The sequence below is a fragment of the Chlamydotis macqueenii genome, chromosome Z, assembly GCF_036417535.1.
Source record: "Chlamydotis macqueenii isolate bChlMac1 chromosome Z, bChlMac1.mat, whole genome shotgun sequence".
Classification (NCBI taxonomy): Eukaryota; Metazoa; Chordata; class Aves; order Otidiformes; family Otididae; genus Chlamydotis; species Chlamydotis macqueenii.
Window position 1 is genome coordinate 14,801,831 of NC_141593.1, and position 20,319 is coordinate 14,822,149.

The 20,319-nt window shown below is 38.9% G+C and overlaps 1 protein-coding gene across 3 annotated transcripts; it reads right to left on the minus strand.

The window, feature by feature from the left end:
• Positions 1-7,438: 7,438 nt before the first annotated feature.
• TMEM267 (transmembrane protein 267) lies at positions 7,439-20,209 on the minus strand. 3 transcript variants are annotated; one of them, XM_086771252.1, is made up of 5 exons: positions 20,126-20,144; positions 19,750-19,850; positions 17,624-17,771; positions 14,965-15,352; positions 7,439-8,161 (listed from the first exon to the last, which is right to left on the minus strand). In XM_086771252.1, the coding sequence occupies exons 4-5, from the start codon at positions 15,286-15,288 to the stop codon at positions 7,826-7,828; spliced, it is 660 nt and encodes a 219-aa protein (XP_086627378.1). In that variant the 5' UTR covers positions 15,289-15,352; positions 17,624-17,771; positions 19,750-19,850; positions 20,126-20,144; the 3' UTR covers positions 7,439-7,825. The 3 variants fall into 3 exon arrangements, with proteins under 3 accessions (XP_086627378.1, XP_086627377.1, XP_010119801.1); XM_086771251.1 differs by lacking the exon at positions 19,750-19,850 and having other exon boundaries at positions 20,126-20,209; XM_010121499.2 differs by lacking the exons at positions 19,750-19,850; positions 20,126-20,144 and having other exon boundaries at positions 17,624-17,976.
• Between the last annotated feature and the right edge of the window lie 110 nt (positions 20,210-20,319).

Genomic DNA, 20,319 nt, shown 5'->3' on the forward strand with positions numbered 1-20,319 from the left:
CTCATCGCTATTCCAAAGCCTATGTCCTAGCATTGGGAAGTTGTTAGCAATAACCTGCTCTGTTTTTGTAGTTTTAAAACCCAAAGTATTTAATTAGTTTAGGTCAGCCAGCAGGAGGTGACTGATATATATCATTTAACCATGAAACTCTGAGCTAGCAGAGTTTGAAATGAGCTCCTCTCTAGAGCAGCCTTTTTCCTGAAAAATGGCATTTCATCCCAGCATTCCCCAGTCAGCTCTACTTCTTCAGCTTTGAGGAATTTATTTTTTAACACACTTAACTGTCCCAGCTTCCCCACTTGTCAGAAAATTGAACAGAAAACCAGGTGTCAGTTAAGAAGCTTTACTTTGATAGCATAATAGCAAATACATTTTGTAAAAGGAGTATGACAGGAGAGGATTTTCAAACGTCATCTTCAACACAAAATATTTTGCTGCATTTTCTTTTTCCAAGTCTGGATGTAGTACAAACTTGGAAAATGTTAGTAGAAGCTGTTTTCTTTGCACAGAGAAAATCAATGTTTGTTACCTCTGCAGATGTAATTATGTCAGTGTGCCAAGTCAGCTGGAATCTCAACTGAAAACCAAAGTTTTAACCTCCATCAATAAAGTAACTCCTGCCAGGAAAACTGGAGTGATATCCTGGCATAAGCGAATATCACCAGCAGAAGTGAAATAACCTGTTCTCTACCTTCAATCAATGGTACTCCTTTTGAGAGATGTTTCCCCCACCGGATGGTATTGCATGCCATCAACAACTCAGGAACAGAACATTTTGCTACAATCATGCAACTCAGCTTCACCTGTGCACTTGAAACCTTTCCTCTTTCATGTAAGCTCAGAGTGCGTGTACACTATGTGGCAATGCGAACAAACTCACCAAAAGACCAGTCCTTCTGCAAGCTGGGGAGGTAGAATAACTGGATGAAGAAAAAAGCTAGGGCAAAGCAACTCCATCTTCAAAGCCTTGTTTTTCAATAGCCTGTTCTATGGTATCAGTTACTTTTCTTCCAGAGGAGATGCATCTACAGCCTGTTGCGTAAGCAGTGGGGACAGATTCTGATGAAATGCTCAGTGTATGCCTTGTCCAAATAATTTTCTGTCTTTTATTGAATATCTTTCGTGACCATGATACGTGAATGTTTGTAAACATGTGCCAAAGGCAAAAAAAGTTGTGCCCAACATTTCCAAGCCTTTGTATCTGTTCACTATAAAGAGGAAAAATGCTCACACTCTCAATGACTAAGACACTGCCTTCTTTGCACAGCTAATCCAGGCCACAGAGAACCACAGAAATGGGCCAACATTCATCCCTTTGAAATAGACAGCAAGAACATACTTTCTTGTAAATCATGCCACAGCCAAACCGGTTTTCTTATCTGAAACAACTTTTCAAGAAATTTGATCATTCAACAAGACTTGCACTGGCCGAAATTCATTGGGAAACAACTCTTTGACACTGGGGATTTTCTTTTTAAGAGAAGCAGGTTTTAACACCCATGGGACCTGCTGAACCATGGAGCCCCATACACCACGTACTGAAGACTTGGTTTTCCTTAACGAACACTGCACTGCTCCTTCTTTGCACTGAGCGTGCAGGTGGCCACAGCAAGTACAACCCACGTCTCCCTGGTAGTGCTGGAGAGTAATATCAGAGGTTTCTAACTGCAATAAACATTTATAGTCACAATAAGAGGTGATCAATTTTTACATATTGCCACTAAGAGACTGACAGTACCTAGTACCAGCTCCACTGTAGGATACCCCAGTAGAGCCTCTCCTAAGTCAGCTTTCAAGGAGAAGCAATCTTTTAAAAAACTTGATGTTCCTAGTCCCAAATCCCTGTCCACCGGAGCTGTGACAAATTATTTTTTTTCAAAGAAATGCAAACTGAAGCAAAGACTTTGCACTGAAAATTCCAGCCACAATAAATATCTTCACTGCAATTGTTAAATCTTCTAAGAGAAATTCCTGGCTTTGGATAGATTTTGATTTTGAGAAAGAAAACAGTCTAATTTTACAATAAATGTTCTGCATTTTGAAACTTACAATTCATTTAAAAAAGCTGATCATCCCTCTACTGAAATATCTCAGAAGTGATGTTAAGCGCCTCATGAGAACTGCATTGAGTTGTTTCACTTTTTCAAGTTTTGCTACATGTCAAAGAATCTCCTGGATAAAGTACTCCTTGAAGAGACAGTTTCCTTCTCCAGCAACAGGAAGTAACAGTAAATGATAGGAATACAAGCCCAATCTACAATCCCAATTTTAGTCAGCTACCATCTGCTTAGTACAATCTGTGGTGACTAGAATGCAGTTCAGTACAGCAGAAGTAAACATATTTTTTTTGGGGGAAGAGACAAATCATGTTTTAAGCACCACTGAACAGACCAACCAGCTACACGCTGACGTCCACCACCTAGTCTGCTAAACCCAGCTGAGGTATCAGGGTCAGGTACATCGAAGCAGAAGCACACTTTTCATCCAACCTGAAGCTAGTCAGGCACCAGGAGAGTGTATGAAACGCTACTGCTGTCTCTGCAGCTATGTAAAATGACTAGAAATATGAGCATGTTAAGTTGTTTTTACTTTGGGGATAAATTTATAAATAAATAATGTCCATACATTTTTACGGTATGAAGTTTTGAGTGTATTTGTTTTGCTTATTTATGTTTGATGTACAAGGCATACGTAACATTTCACCCAAAAGATGCCGGCAAATCACTCAAACTTTCACGTTAACAAAACATGTCTAGAATGGAAGATCTATCTCTCTAGGGAGTAATGAAACAAAAATTACTTGTGCTAAAAGGTTTTGCTAGCTGGAATATTCTGTATCAAAACTCCCCAAGCCCCAACCATGCGTCCACAGGAAGACTGAGTGCCTGTATCTATGCATTATATATGGTTAAATGAACAAAAGACATAGATGATTTTGTTGAAAATATATTGATAAAGCCTTATTACTTGAATCTTACAATATCCACTTGGCCCAGAAACACTTCATATTTTTATACTAGTCAACACAAAACGTGCTTCTAAATTGTTGGCAGTACTATATAAAAAGAAGTTGGTTTTGTTTGACTATTAGCAATTTAAATTAAAATGTGAAAGTGAAACTAGCTGCATTATAAACTTGTAAATTCCTTATACCATCATTATGTCTTCTATCTTTGGTTTAATTTTTTTTACTATAGTTCCTGTACCAGAACTCACTTTGGCTTCATCTGTAAAAATTATTGCGAAGGAGTGGACAGCAGATGAAGGAAACTACCCCCCAGCAGTCCAGGAACCCTCACTTCAATGTTGCACAATTTTTAAGGGGAAAAATTACTACGATCAAAGCAAGATTGAGTTCCCTTGGTAGCGTAAGGATTGCTCCAGGGACATCAGTAACATACCTTGGACAAAGGCATTGTTTCTGTGGTGGATATGGCAACAGCATACAGTCTGACTTGCTCGATTATTCCTGCAACAGTTTCAATATACACATCCATTTTCACACAGATTGTTCACACATATTTACTAATATAAATGTTTTCGATTTGTTTTGATTAAACAAATCTGGTTTTACAAATTGCCTAGTAATCTACTTAACTTCTAGTTAATCTCCTTAATTTCCATCAAAAGGAATACAGTATCATTTATTTTCTAGTTTTCAGTATTCTGAAGATTTCCTTAACACTGCATTAAAATGTTTTTGCTAAGTACTGGCTTACCTGGGTTTGCTAGTCATTGAGACAAACACTCCTCCTTATCCCAGGAAAACTCAACACAAAATTAGGTTAAGCAAATAGAAAATGATTAAATGAACATAGAAGGAAAGATCAGTGTGTGATAGATATATATAAATGCAAATACTATTTAACAGTGGGATTACATTATAAGTAACAAAGAACAGTTTTACAATACAGCATTGGAATTTATAATTCAATGTAGAGGATGTAAAATTTTGGGAATTTTAAGAAACAACTGAAGGTATCAATTTCTTATTTTGAAGAAAGGGTCACTCCTGTTTTTCTGTAATGCATGGAAAAGGGTCCTTTAACCTGACAGCTCTTGCTTTATTTCAACGCAAGGTCTGCCCGTAGCAGGGAAACAAAACCTAGCTTGTGGACTCAAAATCACCAGCTGATCAGAGCTCATGCTGTGTAACACTTAAAATGTGTAAAATGACAAAATTTCTTCTGCTCTGAATAAATTTGCATACTTGACAGAATTTAGCTTGGCTCAGTTACCTAAACGGAAATGTACTCTTCTGATGCATTTCATCATTTAACTTCATAATGACAGCAGCTGACGGAATAAAAATACATGTGTTCAAAATTAACTAATTAACTAAAATAACTTCAAAATTAACCTTTCCTTTAGATTGGATTTTAACCTCTCCCTCTCTCTCTTTCTAGAATTTTATTTCCATTCGCACAGGAAATGTTCTTCTGATAATAACCTAATACCAATGGCCTGGCTGTCAAAATTATTTCAGTTTAATTCCACTCACCAGCACTTTCCTTGGAGCATAGCATCAATTATTAATAATTCACTTATCAATAACCAATTAAAGGCACATGATAGAACATACTTCACTGTAGAAAAAAGTGGTACCAGTAGTCATGTGAAAATACAGATACATTTTAAGCTAGAACATAAACTGAAGGAAATGTGTTCACTATTTCTGTTAAGTCTGCTAGGGAATTAGGAGACATTTCATCTTTCTTCTAAAGAACTGGGGAGAAGAAACATTCTCAACATTTTTCTAACTTGGCAATTACCTACTTTTTACGACGGCAATGAATTAAAGCAGGAAAAAAAAAGCGGCACAATTCTAACAGAAAAGCCAGTCAGAAGAATCCCACGCTTTCTTCAACTCTGTAAGTACAACTTGAAAATACATGGAAAAAGTTTAGATGAACATAATAAATGAACCACTGAAATAACTAAGATGTTACTGATATGTACCATACATTGTGCATGAAATTATTAGGTTGAACTTGTTAACAATTTTTTTTTTGTGTAATTCACATGCTTTTTGTACTTCGCATTTACTCTTTATTGCAACGCATGCAGTAAAGCACAAATTCATTACGTTTTTAGTATTTTGGTTTATTTTTGCCATGGTTTCACTACACGTGGCAGGTAACAATGCATAGTTGGAAGTATCAATTAATTTTAAACATACATGTAATACTGGTAAGGAATTGTTAGGCAATTCATTTGTAATAGGCAGGTGTACCTCCTAGGTGACTTGGGCTGAAACAAATATTTAACTTCTCCTCTGTTCTCTAATCTGGCTATCTACAAATTACAGCATTACATGCAATGTGTCAGTTTACCTGGAAAAGTTGTCAATGGCCTGAGCTAAAGTTGCCTAAATGTCAGGCTGAGGCATGAGACTGCCATGTCTGTCTGGAGGGAGAGAGAAAGAAGTCGTGTGTCACAAATGCTTGCTACTTCCCTTTACACATTTCTAAGTGGTGTTCACCTATTGCTGTGGAAGAACTGGTATAAGAACACGACCAGAAAAATAATATTTTGATATATTGCTGAAAATTATGATAAAAATCCCCACAAAAGTCTCTGGAAATACAGAGAATGAAAATATGTTTTTTTTAAACTACTGAAGATGTACACATTAACTGATCCTTAAACACAGATAGAACAATACAGTACCAATCTTAAGGACTTTTGGTGGACATATAGTTACCAAAAATGCTACAGGTACAATCTAAAAATGAGAAAGCGTACTTCTCCACTTTGTTCCTATATACATTTCCCTTTGCAACAAATCTGGATAAAGCACAAAATCATACGAACATTATACAATGCAACAAGAATACAGAAAATTTTCTACATCAATTTAAGTGTTCACTTCTTGCACAAAATATACTTATTATTGGCACTTCATAGGCTGTAATTTAAAACAGTTTAGAAGTAAACGAACGAGCAATGCTCCTCCTCCACTAAACCATCATGCCTTTGGATGAAAGACTTTTCCCAATCTGAGGGCTCTGAAGCAAGACATTTTTTGTGTTGTTTCTGGGAAACTTTTACAAACTATAAAAGACAGAAATCCACAGTATGAGGATAATCCTTTAAGGAATGTTCTGCTTTTCCAATCTTCTTTCCAAGAAAAAAACCTTTTATTCATTTTATAATAAAGGCTAAACAGGCCCACTGTACTGTCAGACAAGTTTCCATAAGCATACATTTCTAACATGCAGAACAAACAGGGCAGATGCTATTATTTTTGTGGGAAGGCACATTTTCAAAGAGTGAAACACTTTCCATAATTAGCTTAGCATGCTGCAGAGAACCTTTAGTACTCTGCAGCCACAGAAGGTCTCCAGTACCCATGAAGCCAGCTATTTCAGTTAGTAATTTCTGTGTTTCTTTTGTACTTCATACTAACATACATTTACTAACACAAAGGTAGTATGAAAACATCTCCTGATCTTTGCACCCTTTGATGACTTACGTTCAGCACATGCTACCCTATATACACTCTTCCATAAAAACAATCCCTTTTGACAGCTATTCATCACAAACTGCAATAATTAAGTCCCCATCTCCTTAACAGGCAATGGAGTTCAATGAATAAAAAAATTAACAAAACAATTACTAATAGACATCCCTGAACTTGTACACTGTAAACCAGGCAAGAGCTTTTTTTCACTTTGGGACTTTTTCTGAGAAATTTCTGTAAATGAAAACTGTTACTTTGGGACTTTTTTTGAGAAATTTCTGTAAATGAAAACTGTTACTTTGAATAGTCCACAGTGCAAATTACTATATTATGAACCTGCAATATAATAACATTTTTCCTTAAGGAATTAGTTTATGAGGAAACTTCTATTTCCATATAATAAATAATAACAGATTTTATTTTACAATAATACAGATGACATTGTAGTTAATGGAAAATGCTGCTTACGAGTACAGTAGTAAGGTCTTCAAGCAAACTCACATTTTGAGTAATTTTGATTTTCTTATACCTTCCTGAACCTTCCCTAAAGCTTATGTTTTACTATAATAAATAAGTTTGCCTTTACATAATCCTTGAATAATTACTAAAATTCCTTGGTTGCAAATTAAATAATATTCATAATTAGTATATTTTAAAAATTAAACAATTTGGCCAACACACATAATGCTGTAACCAAACTGTCTTCTACTTTCTTACCACAAATAATAGCTAGTAATTATCTGCAAATTGAGTTCCAAGCAACTACAGAGGAACACAATTTAGCAGAAACACTATATGATAGCAGTGTTCAAACAGGTGCAGATATACAGTTGCACATTGTGAAATACAAACAGCATTTATTTTAAAACCATTGAATACAAGAGTCCAACAGGAAAACAAATAAATAAATTCAGAAGGGTAACTGATGTTTTTTAGAAGTGCCGTACATTACCAAATTCTCACTAATACTTTTAAAGTGCTACACAAATGCTATCTAGATGAAATGTGTTATCTAAAGGCAGAATACATATCCAAAGTGAACGGTGACCAGAAGAATGGCACCATGACAGTAAAATGTAATGTAACTACTACAAAGACTAAGTATGTCATAAATCAGCTAGCTGTGCATGAACTATAATGGAAGACCATATATTTTACATGGGGAATGTATAAATATAAAATTATTACCATTCATTAAATAAGTTTCTGTAAACACAAGGAATGGACACAGGAGCTGTAACTGGCTCCACTGGTTTGAAACGCCTAACTTGGAAGTCGTAGGAAATGAAGGAAACCAGTTCAGTGATAAACAGACAGCTGATTTCATGTGTTAATACAAACAGCCTTTAAGAGTCATCATTCTTACACATCAATGTGGATTCCATGTTTTATAGACATTAATTCTCTAGTGCCTGTTAAATACATAACAAATGAACATAGATGAGGTAAAGATGCTGTAATTGCCACATACAGCCAATATGGCAAAGGAGGAGTTTTTCCAAACGGGCAGATCCAGAGGCCATGACGAATCCCGTCACGGACGTGATGAGAAGTCCAGGATATGAACAACATCCAGGGAAGAAAGCACCATGAATCTTTAAGCCTGAAAAGGTGCATAATAAACTTTAATGTCAGAGCCACAACAGGAATCACAGTAGAACAATGAAGAAGTGGTCTCTGTGGAAGAGTCAGAGCAGCCTGCAGAAAAGAAAAATATAATTGGCAATGACTACAATCATGATAAGAAAAGAAATGTTTCATGGTTGTTTACAGGTATATTATCAAGTGACTAAGTGGAACTGCAAAGAAAAACATACTGTTCCTTTCCACTGCAGTTGATCAGAATCAACAATAGGACTATTTAGCAGTATGAGAGCTGTGCGCTGCCCTCTCTATTGTATGATATGAATCATGCATCCTGCGAAGCGTTACTGATGGCAAAACAGGGAGGGAGAGCGATGAGGTATGCTGTTTGTCATATAGTCATTTGTTATACAGGAACTTGTATAGTCTGCTGCACTGATTATAAGTATTTAATGCTAAGATAATTAAAAGGAAAACAACCATACAATACACTTGAAATATTTAATATGCTTAACTTGAAATATTTCATATGCTTTAATGGTATTTATTTTCAAAAATACATCCTGTATTACACCACATTTAGCACCCGTGAAGTTGTTTTGAAAAGTACCTAAAACAGAACAGTAACTTCCAATGCAACAAAAATATGATCTAAGTTACATTGTATTTTGATTGCCTCGACACAGTATTCTTTATGGACAGGTAAAAGACAAGTTTAGAAGACAACATCTGAATCATTTGTGACTGGGGTTTTTACATCAACAACTTGTTTAATGTTAACTCACTTGAAAGCTCGATATTTGGTTTTAATTAAGGTGACTGTCTAGCTAGGGTGATTAAATTTAGCCGCTTTAAAAAGTGATAGTTATCAATTTAATATACATACTTAAGAAAATATTTTTTTACTAGCAACAGCTAGAACTATCTCCACAAATTCAAAGACAGTAAAAGATTAAATAATAGTCTTTTGGATTTCTAAGCAACAAATAAGTAGATTCTTGTTTCTGTAAGCACAGGAGAAATGACAGCACATTACTAAAAGATCTGTGCAGGTGCTGATGTAATATTAATTGGCCCAATTCAGATACTGGTGAACATTTTGAAAGACTGTAACAGGCACCAGAGTACGTCTCATGGATAATTTAGACAATTGTTTGGAATCCTGTCTTCTGTGTAAAGGAATTTTGATGTAGCCTTAGCCAAGATATGGAAACTTATGGACAACCTTGGAATACAATGGCCTGTGCTTTAAACCAAAGCCAGTGTTAAAAAGGCTGCAGAAAGCTTTGCTGTATTAGCTTCCCACCACATGCTTGTCCGTGACACTCTTGATCATGTGACGGGACTAAAAAGCTCACAAACCACCTCAACAACTTTTAACTGTAATGGTATGGACCCAACTCCTTAAACTTGGTGCAAGAGGTGTATTTTCTACAACTTAATTTCTGTTTCATACAAGCAGATTGTACATGGATTAAAGTACAAAAATCTTGTGATGGTGAAATAAATGGTTTATCATCTAGCCTACAAAGATAGTCAGATTTTTGTTACTGTCAGCAAGAGCCTAAAAAGTCCACACTAGCCTAGTTTTGAAAAACCACTCTGCATGGTGATACATTTTGGCAGATATCCTATTGACTGGTCACTATTTCTGCACTTCAAAAATATCAGTGGCAAAATCTAAATAAGTCTTTTTCCTCTGCCCTGTGGAGGTTAGGTGCCAACAGCAACAGTGAGTAGGGAGAATGTGAATGTTAATTGCAATTTATCAGTATTAGTGCCAATCTTTATCCACTTTTGGGGAGCTGACACTTAAATCTTTTCCATGCAGAATTTTAAATTGAAGGGTTGTTCATATAGCAAACTTGAGCACTCAGTTTTAGCAAGAGAAAACCTTATTTTGCAACTGCAGTACAGTCATCAGGCCTCTGAAATGCTGTTACCCAAGCTCTGAGAGAAGAGCAGTCTGTTTTCTCTTCTACATTCTGTAACTAGAGGAACATTTACATCCTTGAGTTGCCAAGCCCAAGAGAGAGACACGTAGTTCTATTTGGTAATACAAGCTGTTACGCTCTTTCTCCTAACAGGCAAATTAATTTGCCTTTTGAAATCACCAGATCATTAAAAAAAAAACAAAAACAAAACAAACCAAGAATGCAAGCCTTTTCTCCCTTAAACCTCCTGGAAAAAGATAATTGTGGTTTGGGCAGATTTAGGGATATGTCTACCATGAGAGAGATCAGGCTGCAGGTACAAACAGAATATATTCACAACACAAATTACCTTTCCATTTGCCTGCACGTTCAGTCATGGAGTTCCTGCTCCTCCAGTCCCTCTCACACACTACAATGAGCAGCTGGAGACAGGAGATAACAATTGCATGCTGGAGAACCCAAACAAACTCTTTGCTTTAATGCTCAAAGTGACACCATGGAATTTATGTAATGGCCTGGGCTCCCTCACTCATATTACGTGACGTTTCACAAGCTTTAAGTCCTTAATTTTGAGGCTGATCTACAAATTCAATGTCAAATTAATTGTGTGTGTGCAAAGTTTATTCTCCATTTCCAGAAACGCTCCTGTGTAGCCCAGGTTGGTCAGCAGCAGCACATTAACCAGCTGCGTTATGTATGTTTGCCAGTACAACCTTGTTTACTACTGACTGCATTCTCTACACTTTCAGAAGCTAGTGACTCTTAAGAAGCAAGCTAGCAATTTCTGCACCACGAGCGCTTGGACTACAGTCCTGGGGGACACCGTGAGCAGTTTATCATGCTGTTCTTGTTTACCAGCAATGCTGAGTATGATGGCAGGCTGCAGTAACTTTCACCTTTAGAGCTAGTCAATGAGACAGAGTCTTCAAACACTGCTTCTCAGATCCTTCTCCACTTGTGTGCATACAATACACAGTAAAAATTACACAGAACACTAAGAACTACAAATTCTAAGTAGCGAAGTCTTTGTAGACTTCATACTTGTTGCAAAAATAACGTGGGCAAAAGGGCAGATCACATGCTACTTGGTAGACCAGTATTTATCACAGTAAACATATAAATATCACAGGTGACTATTTATTCTGAATACTCCAGAAAAATAACTGACACTGTGAAAAAACAGCCCAAGAGCCAAATAATCCAAGCAGCGAGCTGTGTCAGCAGGAACAGGAGTAGAGGACTGGTGTAGTGTGAAGGCAGCAACTGTAGGTAGAAGGCAATACTGCCATGAGCTGCATAGAAGAGTTACTTCAAAAAAGGAACCCGTCATCAGATTTAAGAGCGATGATAGAGAGCTTTATAGATAATTGTGTAAAGTAATGTGAAAAATACTATTGTTACAAATTAGTAATAGTGGTGTGGTTAGTTAATTAGATTTCTTAATTTATTAGTTACTTAGTAATATGTTGCATAAGCAGTAAACATTGTAGTCTCTTAAATCTGTTACTCTCAATTCTGCAATCCAAAGAGGAAGAGTGGGACTGGAACTAACAAATCCATAGTAAAAACGTATCCCACGAAGCAATAAATCACGTAGGCAACAGCATGAAATTACCACATGAAAAAGCTGAGGAAAGAAAAATCACTTATTAAAAACGGGTTTAGCTAGCCAGGCAACAACACAGCAGAAAAGTTTATGGGGATTACATTATACCACAAACTAAAAAGACTCTGATGGCTTTGCAAGAAGATACAAAACCTCTAACAGATTTTTTTTTTCTTTTAAAAAACACAGAACTGTTGTATGCATGTGGCATGAAAGGGAATTAATCTATGCTATTTGGCTCAAATGAAGTCTCACCTAAAATAGTATACAAAGTTTGGGACAGGACCCTTTAAAGATAATTTAGGCAAAAGGCAATCCAGAGGAGACAAGAACAATAGTAAGAGGTTTAGAAAGCATAAATCTAAACCCTTCAGATTTTTTAAAAAATTATTTAGTCAAGAAGAGACTTTTTGTAAAGCATAATGGTTTTGCAAGTTGTAAGAGCAATGCTGTTACTGCTGTAAGGGTCAAGAGACCTACACAGGATATAGTTTACAGGTAAGTATCCTTTAGTAGCCCAGTTAACGTACGGAAATGTGGTGTGTTTGTAGATAAATGACTATGAAAAAGCCTTCGGGCATCTTGCCTGCTCCTTATGTCAACTAAGTAAGTTTGGCTATTCTCACACCTACAACATCTTGTATTTCTGATTCAAAAAACATTTCTGGGGAGACACAGCAATCAGCTGTCTTTTGCAGAGAGGCCTTAATAAGAAAACAAGATCTGTCAACAACAATATTTTAGGCTGTGTATCAGAAAAACAGCTGCTAGCTGCTTAGGAAATGAAACAACACAAGAACAAACTAAGTCATGAAACTGCAATAATTTACTCTGTTTGTGTAGCCTATCCCTAGGATCCTGAACATTCTCCATCATGGAAAGTGTAAACATATTTACATATTTAACTTTCCCTCACTGAAGGCAGTAAAGAAACAGGTCACCTCCCAAGTCTATGGTACAATGCAATACTCACCTTTCTAAAACAGACATTGGTGAAGAGTGTCATCTAGTGGTCATAATTAGGAAAAAATACAGCTAACAATCTCAAATGCAAGAAAAACTAGCAATAAAATTTTAGCTATATTTTCTAATAACTAGCCATTCATAATTTGCATTTACTGACTTTAAATTGAGAACATATACACAAGAATAATTATAGATTTAAATGCTATACCAAAGTGTTAATATTATAGGACCCATTCATCAACCAAACTAACTTTCCTTTGCTTTATATAGTTTTATAATTTTACAGCAATTCCATACGCAAAAAGTACAGAAAAGGGGAGAACTAGGGACTGCCTATGGAGGAACAATGCCAAGCCCCAGTACATGCTGGAGGCTGACTGGCTGGAAAGCAGTTTTGATGAAATTCAACTTGTTGGATAACAAGTTGAACATTAGCCAGCAATGTGACCTTGTGGCAAAGGCAGCCAGCAGTATTCTGGGCTGCACCAGGAGTGTTGCCAGCAGGTCGAAAGAGGTGATCCTTCCTTCTCCTCAGCACTGGCAAGGATCACCTCTGGGGTGCTGAGTTGAGTTCTGGGCTCCCCACTACAAGAGAGAAATGGAGCTACTGGAGATTGAGACCACTCAGATCATGAAGGGACTGGAGCATCTTGCATACAAAGAAAGGATGGGAGCTGGGACAGTGCAGCCTGGCGAACAGAAGGCTCTGGGAAGATGTCATCAAGGTGTACCAATATCTAAGAAAGAACAGAGCCAGGCTGTTTCCAGTGGTGCCCACTGACAGAGTAAGAGGCAACGGGCACAGACTGAAACAGAGGAGGTTCCTCCTGAACATAAGGAAACATGTTTTCACTGTGAAGGTGACTGCACATGGGAACAGGTTGCCCAGGGAGGTTGTGGAGTCTACATGCATAGAGATATTCAAAAGCTGTCTGGTCACGGTCCTGAGCAACCAGCTCCAGGTGAGCCTGCTTCAGCACGGGGGTTTGACAAGATAACCTCCAGAAGACCCTTTCAACTACAAGCACTTTGTGATTCTGTGATCACAAATATTACCTTTTTTTTTTTTTAATTGCTAAACCGTTTTGCATTGTTCTTCTTCAATTAAAGGATTATGAATAACAGTAATTTCCCCTTCACCTCCTTCTTTCCTCTGCTTCCTAGGAGATATTGCCTCTGTCATTCACATGAAAAGCATAACACTATTATGAGCAAACTGGACGAGAAGAAAGAAGATGAGACAGTCAGATGACTAAGTTATGCTCCGGTTTAATGGATGAAGGTTGGTATCTCCCCCTTCTCTTTTGCAGATCCATTTGTAGGTGGATGTGTACATTTCTGGGGAGGGCAGAGGAAGTAGCATGCATGTATATGTATGCCAGCAACACCAGCATAATCAAATTTTGAGGACAGAGCAGAGCAAATTCCTGATAACAAGCAGAGTGGCAGGGCTGTAGCAACGGCGACCAGGAGCCAGCTGGGGGTGAGGAGTGTCTGCCTGCAGTATAAGAACTGGAGGGCAGCGTGAAGACTGTGGCCAGGGCTGACACAGCTGGAGCTTATAGAAGGTGCAAATGTTTTGGAGACTATACAGAAGAGACTGTTGTGGTCAGCAAAAGCTGGGTATATATGTTTGGAGCAGGCAAGAAGACAGAGATATATGTATGTGTGTGAACGGGGAAGCAGGAATAGGCCACATCTAAACCACTGGAGAACCACTGAAAAAGAATGCCATAATCTAGTAATACTAATCCGATTGAGAAACTCTGTCCTAACAAGCAGTTCTGCAAATGGGTTATGATCATATATATTCCTTAACACGAGCCAATTCACCTTTTTACTTTTATTAACAAGTTTGAGCTAGCTTTTTTTTTTTTTTTTTTTTTTTTTTAACAACAAACTGTATTAAAGGGGAAACTCAGATTGCCTTTTTAAAAGTGACAGCTCATATAAAGCTTGTTTGTGGGAGAAATATTTAGGGCTGGCCAAAACCAAACATACTACTCATTAGGACTGAACGAAATCGAACACCAGCTGGATTATCTACTTTCCAGATACTTCTACCTCTTATTGTAAACAGAAATTGAATAATCCACTTTATACACAAAGCCCATGTTGCAGCACTTAACTGTTTAACTTGGATAACAAAGCAACTATGGGATACACATAGGATATCATGTACAATGGCTTTCAGAACCCTTTTTTTCAGAGCATTGTAAGCAGTAGACCTTAACAGGACATCTAAAATATATTTAGAGCTTTTATAATGGTAACAACTGCAGGCAAATCTATCTATTAAAATACATCTAATTAAAGTATGATTGGAACTTTTTTTTGTTTAGGATATGGTAGAAGAACAATAGCGGAAACAGTGATGAAGAAAACAGACAATCACTGATCTACTGACTTACCTTTAATGACAGGGAGCCAGCAAGAAAGAAGTGGTCCACGTCAATGACAGAAGCGAGGAAGCCAGCCAGGGAAACCTCAGTGAAGTCACTTTTCTTCCTGAGTCCAATCACTATTGCCCAGGACCACATGCCTAGTATACCATGCACTGCATTATCACAGAAGGCTCGGAGCCAGTCATTTTGATGAATGAAGGAAAACTGCAGAAGTCTGTCTGCTACAAAGCAGAATATTCCCAAACCTAGACTAGAAATAACTGAAGCTGTGCTGAAAGTCTGGAGAAGAGCATGGGCCTTTTCAGTCTCAGATGCCATGGCAAAAACCATGTCACAGCACACAAAATATCATCAGGATACACACTGTGCATTGTCCTTTGTATCGTCAGTTGTTCTGTAAATGTCACAGAACAAAAAGAAAATTACTAAAGAAAAGAAATCCCTTAGCACAAAGCATTTGTTAACACAGCTACAAGCGAGCATAAAAAACCCAGATTCAATGTTTGCACCTAATATTCCCAGGGAATTTTTAATTCCCAGTTACTTTGTTGACTTGAACACTATAGCTCTGAATTAAAACATTTGCCCTGTTTTAATTAGAGCAAGCACCTTTGTAACCTGGAAAGCTCTAACTTCACTTTCTGAAATCTTAAATTTTACAAAATAGCTTGAAATGTCTATGATACGATACTGAATATATTTCAAGATCCCTCCAGGTCTTAAATATGTGATAGTCATCAAATCAAGTCCTTTACACTGTAACAACAAAACCCATTCAATTTGGAGGATTCCTAGGGCAGATGCTTAAAAATCCCAAATCTCGCTATGGAACAACCTTTGAAAATAACTTTCTAATCTAGAACCCAAAACACTATTTTCATTTACATACTTCGTAAACATACGTATTACCACCCTGGTACCTCTCTCTGAGCAACTCCTTGTTTAGTTTGGGGAATGGCATAGAATAAGCATTAAGAAAACCAGAACCACTAAAATATCTTTACTGTTTATCATAAACAACCATTCAGGCAAGCAGAATTAACCAAAACTAACTCCTTACAGAGGAAAACTACATATGCTTTTCCTCAGTATGTGCTCCAGCAGCAAACTCTACAGTTACTTTTAGGAGTTGTCTATCGTCTGCCATGTTACCTTCACAACAGCTCTTTTGCAGAAAAAACAGCCCCCGAAAATTAACTAATCCCAGTCACTTTACTTTTCAAAAGTTGACCATTGTAATTTGGAAAAAAAAAAAAAAAAAAAAAAAAGGCACTGTTATCAACATTAATGATCCCCTTAAAGTCCTTAAAAACGTTCTGTAATTGTTATGAAACCCTCTTGTTCAAGGTGATTCTTTGGAATAATTATTGTCCTTAAATAGCTGCTTAACACCAGAAAATAAATTCCAAAAATAATTCCAGATCTTAAAGACATCCCCATCCCACTCCCAAGAAGCAATTACAGGACACCCGGACTATAAAGACAGAGTATTCATTTCTGTGGTAACATTACATTAGATTTATAGTACAAATCACACACAGATTTCAATTAGATATTAGGAAGAAATTTTTATACAATGAGGGTGGTGGAACACTGGCACAGGTTGCCCAGAGAGGTGGTGGATGCCCCATCGCTGGAAACATTCAAGGCCAGGTTGGACAGGGCTCTGAGCAACCTGATCTGGTTGGAGATGTCCCTGCTCCTTGCAGGGGGGTTGGACTAGATGGCCTTTAAAGGTCCCTTCCAAAACTAACCATTCTATGATTTTATTAAAAAGTACACTTTCAAAATAAAAATTCTTATATAAATGATGTGTTCCCTAGCTTCATTACATTAAATGCACTGAAAAGCAGTCTTTGAAGGACGGTATCAGTTCTAACTGTCATGCTCTTCTTGTCTTTTTGGGGAGCCATTCAGAGAGACCACAGTTTCAAATCCTACATCCCATCTAAAAATGGATTCCTCCCCAGAGGTTGCTATTTCTGTGCGATACATTAAATCCTGATAATCCTTCTTCATACAGTTCTAGCAGGTATTTTTTAATTCTAAATGGGCTCCTTTTAAATTAGACTTCTTTTAAAAAGAAATACTTCTAACAATGTTGACACATAATAGTTTATGTTTTTAAACATATTATTGATAAGCCCCAGAAAATGTAAAATGTTTCTTACAGATTCTTACATTCTTACAGTTTCTTACATGCCTTTTTACTGTAGAATTATCTGCAAGACACGACTACCAGCACTGATCTTTAGAGAAAAAAAAAGCCTGCTGAATCATTTACTTGGAAAACGTTAAAAAAGAGAAGAAAGTATGAATAATACATGGTCTTTGCACACAGATGAAAAAAAGTGGGTCAAGTTTAGAGTCTGTTAACCATGACTGTGCCTCTTCTGAATGAATACATAGAGGCTAAATATTTCCTAAAACACTGGAACTGCCATTTTCTGGTGAGTGACTTTACAATATACAGTACATTTCTGAATAAATTCCATTTCAAGGAATAAATGGCGATTTCCTCACAAATGTTTCTTCTACATAACCATCATGGCAGATCAGGTTTTATTTAAAATTACCATAAAATCTGCATAAGAATCCAATCTGTGAAGAGCAGATTTAGCAACATACCTTTAAAAAGCACACCAGTATTCAGAACCAAACCTACCCTAGGACTAGAAGAACGTATTTTTTTCCATTGCAGTTGCCTTATTCCCGTAGCAAACGTGGTCACGCCTTAGTGTTGAGCCTCTGTGCCTTCTGAATCCAGTCTGCCCAGTGCAAGGCAAGAAAGACCGAACACCATTTGTTCCATCCTAAATAAATCAAACCAGGCAGCAGTAAGCACTGATATGACACAAAGCTCTTCAAACTCTACAAAACAGACGAAAACTGAGCAATAGTAAAATTACAGAAAGAAGCAACATTTTTTTAATGAATTCCTGAACAAACATCACTGAGCTAAACACAACTTCAGCTCGGGCTTAGAAGCTCTGTTAAAGAAAGCAGGAAAAAAGACCATAAAACAAGAGAAGAACACAAATAAAGATGGAACAAGATAATAATTACAAGCTAATAAAAACTGTCGTGGTTTTGTTAGTGAGGGGGGGGCTAAGGTGGTAGCTTCTGTAGGAAACTGCTAGAACTCGCTCCCCTTTGTTCAGGGGACTTGGCCAGGCCTAGGGCGGACCCACTGCTGGCCAAGGCCGAGCCGATTGGTAGCAGAATGACCCGTGATAACGCCTCTGCGATAACAGAAGGGGAAAACAGGAAAAAAAAAGGAAAGGAGAGAAGATGTGAAGAAGCTGAGCGGGGGCAGAGGCGCAGAGGGGGAGGCGCAGGCCTCATGGGCCTTGCAGGCCTCACCCTCTGGCCTCTCGCCAGGCAGCCGACTGGGCCCAACTCGGTCCAGTCCAGCTGCAAGAAGTGGAAAGGAGATGAGAAGTGAATAAGATGTAAAAAAAGATCCTGAAAGACATCTACCAGCCTGTTGTGAGGAACGGCTGCAGACGCCAAGGTCAGTTCAGAAGGAGGGGGAGGAGTAATGCGGCTCCTGGCCAAGATTCCCCTGCAGCCTGTGGTGACGACCATGGTGGAGCAGGTTGTCCCCCTGCAGCCCATGGAGGTCCACGGAGGAGCAGAGATCCACTTGTAGCCCGTGAAGGACCCCGTACCGGGGGAGGTGGATGCCTGAAGGCAGCTGTGGCCCGTGGAGGGCCCGCTGGGACAGCTGTTCTGAAGGGACTAAACTCCGTGGAAGAGATGACCCACGCCGGAGCAGTTCCACAAAGGACTGTGGCCCGTGGGAGGGACCCCACGATGGAGCAGGGGAGGAATGCGAGGAGTTCTTCCCCCGACCATGAAGCAGCGGCGTAAAATAACGCATGATGAACTGACCGCAACCCCCATTCCCTCTTCCCCCCTGTGCCACTCAGGAGGGGAAGGTACTAGAGATAATGTTAAGCTTGGGAAGAGGGAGGGGTGGGGGAGGTTATCTTGTTCTCTGTCTCATTATCCTACTGTTTGTAGTAATAAATGAATAGTTTTCCCCAAGTCGAGTCTGTTTTGCCTGTGACGGTAACTTTAAGGATTTCTCCCTGTCCTTATCTCAAACCTCGAGCCGTTTTTCCTTATATTTTCTCTCCCTGTTCTCTCGGAAGGTGGGGGGAGTGAGAGAGAGAGACTGCGTAGTCTGGTCCTGATCAGGGCTGAACTACGACAAAACCCAATGCCACCAAATCAGAAAAGGGCACTTCCAGCCTTCTAAGTAATTTGATTTCAAAATATAGAGATCTATCTTAGTAAATTCTTCCTTGTAACTGTGTACCTGAAGGACTCCCACCTAGTAAAACACATACGAGTCACATTCAAGGATCTCTTTTTAATTTCATTCCATCAATTGGTGACCTTGAAATAGATAAGCAGAGACCTATAAATTCAAATAGAAACAGAGGTCTGTGCCAGATCTGCAATGGCTTACGCTGCTTTGCTGTATTATTAACATGTGCATAAAGTACACCAAAAAAAAAAAAAAAGGGAAGAAAAAACTATAAGTTTAGGTATTACCCTGATTACCGACAACAGTATTCAGATCATAAACACCTAATCCAATTTAAGATCAAAATACACTCAGTACGTGTAATTACAGAGAGGGACAAAGGAAAGCCAGGCATGCGGCAGAGATGCAAAATTACTGAGATTAGCAAGAATTTCTATGCCCTGAGGAAAGGGTACGCTTTGTCTCAACACCCAGCACCGAAGCCCCTCATCGGCCATTAAAAAATAAAAACTTACTGTCATTACCACAAAAACGGAGCCAAGAGTGTCAGGGAGCCTTACACACGATATGCGCGGCTTTAAGTAAAACACCGCATTACCGTTTCTTACGTTAAGACCTAGGGGTAACGTATGTTAATAAAACAGGAATTTGACGCTGGCTCCGGTCAGAACCTCCCCCCGCCACTCCCCCACCCCCCGCTTTAGCTCCCTCTCAGTAAAACCCACCGCATTGTAAAACTCCCCGGGGACCCCCCCAAAACCCCAACCCCGCGGCAGGCAGCCTGCAGCCATGAGGAGAAGCCCACGCTTAACCGGCCCGGGCGGCGGCGGGCGGTTTCCCGCCTCCGCCGCTGCCTGTGCCCAGCCCGCCCCACCGCCCATCCGCGCCCACCTGAAGCGTTACCACCGCCATCCGGCCCCCTTTCGCCCCCTGAAGCGAAACGGCTCGACCCGCCCCCAGCCCGGTCGGTGCGGGGTTAGGAAGCATGCGTGGCCGCGGAGCAGGCTGGGAGCGGAGGGCGGCCCGCTTCCGCCCCCGGGTGAGGGGATCGGGGCGTTGGTTCTGAGGGGGAAATATTTTTTTTC

Bases quoted from the DNA above. Each gene is read 5' to 3' on its own strand.
- TMEM267 (XM_086771251.1), bottom strand. From the start codon at position 15,288: ATGGTTTTTGCCATGGCATCTGAGACTGAAAAGGCCCATGCTCTTCTC. The intron at 8,162-14,964 runs GTAAGTCAGTAG...TCTTTTCTGCAG, and splicing joins CTGGCTCCCTGTCATTAAAG to GCTGCTCTGACTCTTCCACA.